We start from the raw sequence: 11,467 nt of genomic DNA, 5'->3' as shown, positions 1-11,467 counted from the left end.
GTCTTTATATTTAAATTTAGTACCCGATACTCAATCCAATCCTGTCCAAACACGCGCATCTGCCCGCTTCCAGTCACAGCGAATGAACGCCGCACTCCCGCCCGGCAAACCTGGAAATATCACACCTGACTCCATTACTGTCCCTTCAACGGTCCCATCACCGCAGACACTGGGTGCGTCTCAGAGTCCCGCCTGGTGGCTACCGATTCGCTGTGGTCAGCTTTTCAACCAAAGCCACATGCTTAGTAAACATCTACAGAGACTAAATCCTAAATTCGATTTCATTTAATAAATATTTTAAAGACTTTGCTGAACGAAGAAGTGAATTCGTCTGCCCAGAATTCTGATTTGAAAATTGATTCATCCGCTTTAATTTCTACTGCCATTTTAAAATCTCTATTTAAAATCTATAAAAACATCCTTGCTTTGATACATTTGGCTTTCTTCAGTAATAAGCTGTGCTAAAATCCCCAAATTAATTAAATCTCAAAGACAGAGCTAAAACTAACCAGAGCGATGGGTTACACTAAGTGCTCACTATTATTTTAGATTATCAACTGTCTCCAGATGATCATAAAGAATAACTTACTAAAACCAATACTGCGACAGAGAATATATTTTAACAGAACTTCTCTCTCTCTTACGCACGCACACACGCACGTGTGCAAGGCAGCCACACATAGGTACACACACACACACACGTGCACATGCGCACAAGCAGCCACACATAGGCACACACACGCATGCACGCATGTGCACATGCGCAGACAGTCACACATAGATATACTCACACACACGCACGTAAGCACGCACACACTCACGTGCACACACACGCGCGCACACACTCACGTGCACACAGGCAGCCACACACACGGGTCTACTCATACAGCTCAGCGTTTACAACAGTGCTACGAACAATTTTAGCTTAGATAAATTAACTACAGAAAAATGCTGGCACTGTGAAAATATATGTTTATGTACAGCACCCCATGGAGGGCATCATCTCTGTGAACGTCTGAAGAACGTAAAAACAAAACGAAAAGGCAAGAATGAGACAGCGGAGTCCTTGTGGTGCGCATGCGCCCGGCCTCGGTCACAGCTTCCCGTTCTCCTCGCCGCTCTCCTTCTCCTCTATGGCTTCCAGGCTGCGCTTGCCCTTGGCCTCGGGGCCAGCGCCAGGGCCTTTACTCAGGCCACAGGACAAACAGGCCAGCTGGATCTGCTTCATGTTCTCTATAGCCTCGTTCTTGGCATTCTTCAGCAAGTCTCCTTGTCCCTGCAGACAGGTGGACACAGAGAAGAAGAAGGTTAGGGACCGGGCTCATGGAGCAACGCTGCTCCCTTTCTTGTCGGGATGCTGGCGAAGGACGCAAGAGACCCAGACCTTTGCGCTTCTTTCTCCAGGGTTATATCCGCGTTTATTTTCCACCGTGATTGGAGGGATTGGCTCTTGGGTTCTAGAATCTCAAACCTAACCCGCCCCCCCAGCTCCCTTTCATTGGCTGCTCCTTGGGATTCCTGTAGGGGAGACTTCGTGTGGACACAGAGGGCCCTTGAACCTTCCAACCATAGTCGGAGACTTTGCTCACCTTTAAAGTTCCTGCCTAGTCAGGCCAAGATTTCTAGGAGAAGATGAAGAGAGATGTTCTTCCATAAAACTGAAAAGCAAACTGGCTTGTCAGATTAAACAGCACAAAGCGAAGCATCCCGCGATGGAACGCACGCACACACGCACGCACATAGGCACGCACGCACGCAGTCTCGTGCCTGCTGGGCTGGCTTTTAACCGATCGGGTTATCGCTGCCAGCTCCTGTTGGTGTCTTGTGACCTACACACATCCCTTCTGTGCGCTTCTGCATACTGAGGGCAATGTTTCCGTCTGGTAAGGGACAGACGTTTCTCAAGGCACCGCACGTCCATCAAAATAAAAAGCACGGAGAGGTTTCTGGGACACGCTGGCTGCCATTTGCGTCAATGTGTCAGAAGAAAGCAGGACCTACACTTTTATTTTTTGAAATGAGTTTATTATTACAGTGTTTAAGTGGATGCCCCCTATCGGCTCAGGGCCTGAAGGGCTACAGAAGTGTGCAGAAGAGGGAGTGTGTTTCTGTGGTGCACAGATCAAAGAGGAAGTAACCTCCCCCTTCTCCTCCCTTTCCCACAGCAGCATAGGCAAGCGCGACCCCGGAATGGTGAGGGATGATATGGGAGAGTGTGGGGGCAGTAATGACTGCTGGAGCATTCTATCCAGCTCGGGCTCACTCAGAGAGGGGATAATAGCCTATTAGAGCAAGCAATCCGCGATGAAAAGCAACCTTTCTTTAATTTTATGAATGTCATCTTCTTAAAGTGTATAGACTACCTGCTAAGAAAATGCCTTAGAATATTTATTTTCTCAAAACCCATAAAATTAGTTGCTGATCCTAACCCGTTGTAGAGACAGTTAAGCTCCCCCTCAACCTCTCATATGAACCGGCTGCCCTGTGAGTACCGTTTGTGTTAAAATGGACTGCCTTCAGTTGCCCAAACCATGGCCTAGGGTTTTAGAAGCAAACTCGGAGGCTGTGGAGATGAGACCTCCGTGTGAGGAGAAGGGAGTCTGAGTGTGGTGAGCTTCCATTCGGGCACAAGGTCACAGCCACCCAAAGTCTTGTCTTTCCCTCCAGGCCCCGTGCCCCTTCCCACACAGTCAGAGACTCATTCCCTGAGGGGAACATATTCACAACATTCCTGGAACTGGGTAATTCTCTTAACAGAATGCTGGACAAAGCACCCCTGCCCCCAAGACCCTGAATATTGAAGCCACTTATAAAACCGGTAAAATGCAATTATTAAGTAAAGATAACAGAACACACAAAGGGCCTACTCTGTGCAGGGAATATTCTATTCTGGGCAGAATCACTCAGTTGTCACACACTCCAGGTGACAGATATTTTCATGAACTCCAGATTACCTATTATAAGACAGCGCCAGAGGGACCACCTTTTCCAGAGTCACGCAGCCCCTCGGTGGTGGATCTACAGCTTGTTCAAAGGTCTGTGGTCATTGCCACTACAAGGTACGGCCTCTTTCGAGCACAAATCATACACTCTTCTGTTTACACAATCACACAGTGAAGCCACCTGTTCAACGGCTGTCCACGCCACAACAGAGACAGAAGAACATGACCGCCCACGGGGCACTAACAGAATCTACAGAGGGGACGAGGGGCCAGGGATGCAGGATACAGCGAGAAGACCCAGGTGGGGGCCCTGTCAGAGAGCCTCCCACCAAATGCACTGTGGGCTTTTATGTCCTGCGAAGGAACTGAGAATGACTTGGGGCCTTCCTGGCAGCTCGAAGATTGAAGAACCCAGGTTGAAAAGCTGTTTGCGATTTAATGATCACCAATAAACTGCTATAAAATGATCTCAAAAGCAGTTAGGCTCCCCTATGGCCTCCATAAATAACTCGCAACTATCTCGCAATAGAGACTTGAGGGGCATACTTAAAATGCACCTGCAAGCGACTGTTTTGCAAAGCGGTGTATACGGATAGCGTTTTTTAAAACTGGAAAAATCCCTTTATAAACACGCTTTATTAACGATGCGACTGCATGTGAGATTATTTCCAGTTTTGCTTACAACCCTTTAGGCTCAGACTCGAAACGATCATCAGACATTTTTAAAGCAAGCTGGCACACTTTGCAGTCACATAAGAGAAAAATGAAGCACACACAGCTATCGGTCTCGGTGGTGTGAATGCCAAACACGCTCTCACGCCCATTCCCACAGCGGCTTATGACACGCATTTTAATCAGCCCACTGCCAAGGCACCGGTTCTGCGAAGTGGCATCCAAGCCTGAGGGCCAGCCTGTGCCAGCTCTGGTGAACAGAAGCCAGTCTCTCTAGAAAACAATGGCCAGTCGGGGAAAACAGTTTGTACCAGTGGACAAGGACAGACCCCCATCATCTCCCGACAGCCCAGGCGATGACAGGCACTGGCAGAAGAAAACAAACAATTATTAAATGACTAGCTAGTGAAGCTTGGGTTTCATTGTTTCAAGAAGCTAGGATTAGGGTTTCTGTTCTGTGGCTCAAGGAAGCACACACTGACTTTTTCCCTTTGGATCTTCCCATGTGAGACATCAGAGGCAGAAGAGAAATTCAGTTTCTTATTCTAGAAAACTGTACAGAGCTGATGTGTCCTGCTAAGGACCCCCATTCAGGCAAGTCTCTTAGGTGATTTCTCCGATTTGGGGCTCAGCCATTTCCCCTAACCAGCTGGCTGCGCCTTTCTCCACCCCGTCACAAACAACAACCAGCTCAGACCAGATCTCCTTCCTTCCAACATCTCTGTCCTTGGAGCATCTCCTCCAAACTGTCTCAGGCAAAAGAGTCTTGTAGAATATACAGTTAAGGCACAACCAATGAGGCATTTCAAAGAATGTTTTCATTCTATCCTCTTCAGACAGGGCTTTTGGAGGAAGAAGAGAAAGTGAAGTCTAGAGAATTTATTTTCTTAGTGGCTTATAAATCGAAATGCTTCCTGTTACACTAAAATGATCTGGGATTGTCACGGCATAGAATGCAAAATTAAGGCACCGTTTGACCCCAGAATGCTCAACTTGAGAGAAATGTCAAGCAGCCGCTCCCTCTTCTGTCAGAAAGCTGGTGAGAAGTCACGGCTCAGAGGGGCAAAGGAAGCCACTTTAGTCCAAAGGAGCGTGAGAGCAGCATGGGGTACTCGGGTGTGCTGATGCTGACGGGGATACAGAGAACAGCTCTGAGAGGCTCGCCCCACTCATCTTCATGCCTATTTGGCTTCTGAATATAAGGCTGCATAGCAAGTCCAACATTCTGAGAAAGTGACCGTTGGAAACACGGGCAATCATAACAGATCATTCTAAGAAGCTGAAGCTAAAAACTAATGACAGGTAATGCATATCGAAAAACAAAATTAGACATACCTGGTAAAGTACCTTTAACTATACTAATTGCAATTAAAGTAAATTGCCTAAAAATAAGGAAATACCCAGCAGGATTTGGACTGTAGACTACCGTATCATCACAGCTTTTCCCCTTTGAGTCACTGTAACAATGTTAGTCCTTAGGATGCCTTCCTGCTCTCTCATTCGCTAATATAAGCTTGGGATTCACAAGCGGATGAGTGTCAGTAAAATTCTATCAGGACACGGTAGCCAAGATGACTTGAAAACTGAGTATTCTAAGCATGACATCACGTGTCTTTAATCTCATGATACTGCATGCATCAAGGTAACCGGAATTCTAAATATAAATCCTCAGTTCGTCTGTGTTTCGTAATCTTTCAGAGGATACTTAGGAATTTTGTTTTTCCTACCTCTCTTAGCAAAAATCAGTCTACTCTAGTGTTTGAGGATAGCTTCAGCTGCAATCTGGCAGAGTCGCTATCCGAAGGCATGCATGGCTCGCCCACGCCCACCTTTCCCAGGAACTGCACCTCCCTTGCGGTGCCAGTTCACAAGCGCAAAGGAAGATGGGGTGTCCAGTGCCTCTACCACACGGGAAGGAAACGTGCGGGCTGTCCCAGAGTGCACCACAAATATGTAAAGCAGCCAATGAGAACTCTGGGAACGGAAAGACCCTTCCACGTACACAGCCACACACGGAAACAATGAAGCTATCTCTACGCTGTGTGGGTTTGTGATTGCAATGGTCGTGTTGTGCCTGGATGACAGCACTTTGAAATTATTATCTCCATATATCCTAGCTCTCATATTCCTTCTACCCAATATTTCCCAGTGTCCTCTGAACCTTAGCCTATCATATTGAGGGCTGAATCCTCAACAACCCTTTATTCTCAGTGTCTTGGATAGTGACAGTCTCTACATTGACTACCATTCATGGAAAAGGAAGACTCACTGGTTAGGGCTGAGAGCAGCTTTTATCTATGGGTGTAAACACAGACAATCAGGGGAAACTTTTGTGCATGGGCTGTTGACTGCGTTTGCAGGTTTCCGTACTCCTCGTGGGATTCCGTCTGCAGGTCGGGTCTCAGAGCTTGGGCTACTCTATTCTATATGAGCACATCATGCCCGGAAGGTGAGTTTTATAATTCACAGGGTTTGCAGCTGGGTGAGACCATTAATGCCTTTTCTCTTCCACCTGCCATTATCGAATCTTCTCGCACTTTGAAAGTTAACTAGAAGAGAGTGTAGCAGGAAGGGAGGCCGCTTGCTTGTTTCCCCAGCTGACCAGACTCCCAAAATAATCACATAGAAACTACATTATTTAAATCACTGCTTGGCCAATCACTTAAGTATATTTCTAGCTAGCTCTTACATCTAGTATTAACCCATTTCCAGTATTTTATATTTTACCACAAGGCTCATGGCCTATCTACAAGGTTCCAACATGTCTGTCTCTGGTGGCAGCTCCATGGCTTCTCCTGACTCCGCCTTCTTCTCCCAGCATTCAGTTTAGTTTTCCCCACCTAGCTCTGTTCTGCCCTGCTCCGCTATAGGCTCAAGACAGTTTCTTTATTAACCAATGGTATTCACAGCATACAGAGGGGAAGCCCACATCAAGAGAGGAAGGACATTTCCAGCTCCGGGCCAGTCTGCTCCCTCTGTATCTTACAACTGAGCTGTGTGGTGTCATTAGCAATGGGGTCTGTCCTCTAGCTCCTGATGACAACAAGGAGACTGAGAGGAGCCTGTACTATCTGGGGACCTCTGAAGTCCCCCTGATCAACACCTCCCATGGGAGAATCCCACAACTGGCACCACTGGGTTATTGATTAGTAGCCTGCTGCTTTGAGGTCTCCCTTCTATGTCGGCTTCATTGCTTTGGCAAGTGATGCAATGCTTCTTCGTCAGCCATAAGAGTCCCACTTCCTAAAATGTGAGGAAAGTATGGGCATATCAGGGCATTATATCATTGTATCACTTCTAACATTCCTGCTGCTTCTCAATAAATGTGGTTTGCCCATGACACACACAATCTTTATGCTGATACTTTTGAATTCTGGCCTTTCTCTCCAATATAGGCATGGAGTTTGGAAGCATTTATCAATGTGTTGAGACAGGGTCTTGATACAAAGCCCAGCGTGTCCTTGGGTTTGCTGTAAAGTCCAGGATAGCCTCAATCTCCCAATAGTTCTTCCTCAGACCCTAGAGTACTGACTGACGCTAGCTAAAGACTCAGGGATTGCTGTTAAGGCGAGGGTTCATCGCTATTTATCAGATGTGATTTCTCCTCGCAGCAACCAGGAGCCTAAATTACCTCCTCCCGCCCGTGCGAGCCGATTGCCAAAGATGGCAGCTAACATAATTTGAGAGAAACCAGAACCCTAGGAATAATGAACCTTGAAACTTGAAAGCAGTTTGGCAGGCAGCGACACACAGGATTTGGGGAGGACTGGGAATGAGATGTTCCCAAAAGTGAAGCCAGGATTTCAACACTTCTTTATCTTGGAAAAGACGCATTACTGTTTTAAGACGCACCTGCGCTAATGTGGACGCTTTCCTCAGATTCCACAGGATGAGGCACCCTCCCCCACCCCCGAGAGCCCATTATCTTGTCACTTCAAGGCTGTAGAATTGTGCAACACACGGAAGGGTTGCTTGTTCATGGAATAAACATTTTGAAGTGGCCGTTTCTTTTAAAACAGGGGAGAAAGTAAAAATGAACCCAAGCCGTCTGTCCGCAAAAAAAAAGGAAGACGATGGCGAGCTTCATTGTCTGTGACAGAACTGTTATCCTTCTGTAGATTTCCTACCATGGGCTCCTTCGAGGGCGCAGCGTTTGAAAGGCCATCTGTCTGCCACGGGCAATGACTGCAAGCCTAATCCACTGACAGAAAATGTCAACAAAATTGCTTCAACACCAGTGAGCTGAATAACGGAAAACCTTGAGCGGAACTTGAAAACTCTGAAAAAGCCTTAGGGGTATCGGGGCCCCCCAGGATCCGTGTCCGGAGAATCCTTGCCACCATTTTGACAAAGGGACCATTGGACATGACAACTGGAAGCAGAGATTCCATCGCATACCTCGCAGAATGGCTAAGATAAAAATCACAAGTGACAGCTCATGCTGGAGAAGATGTGGAGCAAGGGGAACACTCCTCCATTGCTGGTGGGAGTGCAAATTGGTGCAGTCAGTGTGGGAGTTTCTCAGAAAACCAGGACTCAGTCTACCTCAAGACCAAATATACTGCTCTTGGTCATATACCCAAAGGATGCTCAATCATACCACAAGGACGCTTGCTCAGCTATGTGCACAGCAGCTTTATTTGTCATAGCCAGAGCCTGGAAACAACCCAGATGCCCCTCAACTGAAGAATGGATAAAGAAAATGTGGTCCATTTACACGATGGAGCGTTACTCAGCTGTTAAAAACAAGGACACCCGGAAACCTGAAGGCAAATGGATGGAAGTAGAAAATCTATCCTGAGTGAGGTAACTCGGACCAAGAAAGACACACATGACGTGTACTCAGTCATAAGTGAATATTAACTGCACAATAAAGGATAATTGTGCACAAAGCAAAGACCCAGAGAGACTAGGTAACAAGAAGGAGTCCTAGGGCCACGCCTGGGTCTCCCTGGGGAGGGGAAATAGAAGAGATTTCGTGAGTGGGCTGAGGGCAGGTGGGGATGGGAACTTCAATGAAAAGGCTTTGGGGGGATGGAGGGGGAGAATACTGAAGAGACGACTGGAAATGGGGGGACATTTTAGGGTCAGGTGAAAACCTAGGGCTAGGGAATCCCCCAGGAATCTACAAGGATGATCCCAGCTAAGACTCCTAGCAACAGTGGATATGTAGCCTGAAGTAGCCATCTTCTGACGACGAAAACCTCAAGTGGAGGGAGTGGAAAGCCAACCCAGGCACAGAACCTTCCACATACACCATGTCCTACCTATGGGATGTGCTGGGGTAAGGGTGGCCTAGAGATTAGGGGAGTGCCCAACCAATCTAGCCTAAAACCCATGCCAGGAGAGTAAGTTCGCCTGTGTCTCTGCCTGGAGTACCAGGCTGGATGACCCAGAGAGCTAGGATAGAACCAAACAAGACTAGAGGGGAAAACGTCAGTGTTATGATGGCTGAGGGCATTCTGCTGTGCCCATCGATTGATGCTTAGCTCAAGGGTCCTCAGAGATGCTTCATCCAGCAACTGTGCTCGACACAAATGATGGAGGAAGGTCATTGGCTAATAAAGGAACTGCCTTGGCCCATTTTATTGGTTAGAAGATAGGTGGGAGGAGTAAACAGAACAGAACGCTGGGAGGAACAGGAAGTGAGCTCAGACTCCACAGCTCTCCTCTCGGGAGCAGACGCCTCAGAGAGAGAGACACCATGCTCCTGGCTCCTGGGCAGACACACGCAATGAAGCTCCAACCCAGGATGGACGTGGGCTAGAATATTCCCGGTAAGACTGGTGCTCACAGATTATTAGAGATGGGTTGATCGGGATATCAGAATTAGCCAGTAAGGGCTAGAGCTAAAGGGCCAAGCAGTGTTTAAAAGAACACAGTTTCCGTGTAATTATTTTAGGTAAAGCTAGCCGTGGGGGCGGCCAGGTGCCGGGGACGCAGCCCCGCCGCTCTTATTTACTACACACAAACTGTGTATGTTGAATGTTTTCAACCCTACCCAACCCCATCCAAACGTGGGAAGTCCAGGAAATTTCCTTTCCAGTTGCTCATTCAGAGTCATGCTGGTTTGATAACTCCTCTCTCCCACCATGTGTTTATCCCACTCTGCATTTCTCTACACAAACACGGTATTTTTACTGGTGTGGGACAATTCTGCATTTTGTCAATTATGTTTTAAATAAATGCTGACTGGCCAGTCGCTAGGCAGGAAGTTATAAGAGTTAATAAGAAGCCTGAGCTAACTGGCCAATCAGTTTATGATTAATGTAGACCTCTGTGTGATTTCTTTGGGACTTCACACTCTACTCCTTAATATGGCAGCAGCTGATACTCTGTATAAATCGGACATATCAACTAAGAAAACAAAGCAAAAGATCAGAGAAGCTTTCAGTGACCCCTGCTGAAAATTGGGAGCTGTTTCTGACGAGACCTGATGATATTTCCTGTAGCCGTAGGTCAACAATCAACAAGGCAACCCTGACCTCTTCTTCCACCGCTTCGGCATGCTTGTGAGCCCCGATGCTAAGGATGTTTGAAAAAGCCATATGAAGCCGTACAATCTTGTATTTACCTAAAGCTACATATAATATGCATAAGTGTTTACATATATAGTTTATATATATGCAAATATATATGCTTATAGTTTAAATGAAGTTACGTCACGTGGGGCATGGGGCTCCCCTCAAAAGCCACAGACCCTCTAATAAAACTCCAGTACTAAACACAAGAATCCTCTTCGAGTGTTTGCCCAGGGAGGCCAAGAAACTCCCAAAGCAATATCAGCAGTAGCTGTTGCTCTTGGCGCCTCCCTGAAGACCCTGTTGCTGAAGAAACCCCAGAGTTTCGACACGGGATTCAGAGGAAGTAAGCTGAAAGCAACAGAAAGTCCCTCCGTGAGGACTAGCCTTCTCAGGCTTAAAAAGTGCCGTAAGCTGCCAAGGGGGAAAAGAATCTCACAACCCTACCCAGCTGTGGTGCCTGTGAATCACAACGATCAGCACAGCAAGGGTAGTGGCCGGGTACTGTTATCTTGGCAGTGACCAACAACTGTTTAATTGGGCCTGAGGCCTCCTCAGATAGGAGGGAAATCAGGTCTGGCTTCAAATCTAGCCAACCACCCTTGGCTGGGAAGGTCACAGAGGTCACACAGATTTCAAAAGAGAACCTACTACGGAGGCTTTCCTAATCCAGTATAAGGCTGAACTGTGTTCTAAATACTACCCACAGTTAAGGGCCCCTCCCAGCCCTCATCAATGAACACTCTTTACTCAGCAGACAGAGACCATTATTAAAAGTCACAGCTAGTCGAAATGCAGAGAAGCACGGACTGGAGTAGCCGACTCCAATGGAAACATCTACAATGTATCGCCTATCCTGAAGGCTGGGGGAACACGGAGGAATGGGGGCGGAAAGACTGTAAGAGGCAGAGAGCCGGAACGTTTGCTACAAGACTGTGTCTTCTAAATTCAGCAGGAAAGCGCCAGCTCGTGAAATCTCAGCAGTATGGCTGCCTAAACAAGACCTAAACAATTGCAACAGCAGTTGACGTCCCAGGGCAGGATGCCCCACCCCTAGATAAAGAGCTGCCCTCAATTAAGAACTGCTGAGAGAGGGAGAATTAGTCTTCTCCGGAGCTGAGTCCCCTAAATAGTGGGACTAATCCAAACTCAAGTCAACGATACTAAGCAGACGCAGCAGGTTACATTTATAGATTTAGTTGCACGAACATCTGAATCTGTATGCAAAAATGATAAAGAATAAGAGGTCATGAATTTGAAAGGGGATATTTGGGTTAACATGGGAGGCACTGGGGGGGGGGAGAAAGGGGAAAAATCATCTAATTCCGTTTT

General features: G+C 47.1%; 1 protein-coding gene across 1 annotated transcript in view; it reads right to left on the bottom strand.

The window, feature by feature from the left end:
* Window positions 1–745: 745 nt before the first annotated feature.
* The window catches only part of LOC121445051 (inactive phospholipase C-like protein 1), a gene marked incomplete at its 5' end in the record, with an annotated part of 45,871 nt that continues 35,149 nt past the window's right edge, over window positions 746–11,467 (bottom strand). Inside the window, one exon of the mRNA XM_041647034.1 lies at window positions 746–1,276. Coding sequence (XP_041502968.1) covers window positions 1,094–1,276 — 183 coding nt within the window. The remainder of the gene's footprint in view (window positions 1,277–11,467) is intronic.

This window comes from Microtus oregoni, unplaced genomic scaffold (assembly GCF_018167655.1).
Source record: "Microtus oregoni isolate MIOR12 unplaced genomic scaffold, Mior012 000154F_ref0000087, whole genome shotgun sequence".
Classification (NCBI taxonomy): domain Eukaryota; kingdom Metazoa; phylum Chordata; class Mammalia; order Rodentia; family Cricetidae; genus Microtus; species Microtus oregoni.
This window is presented reverse-complemented; position numbering and strand designations above follow the sequence as displayed.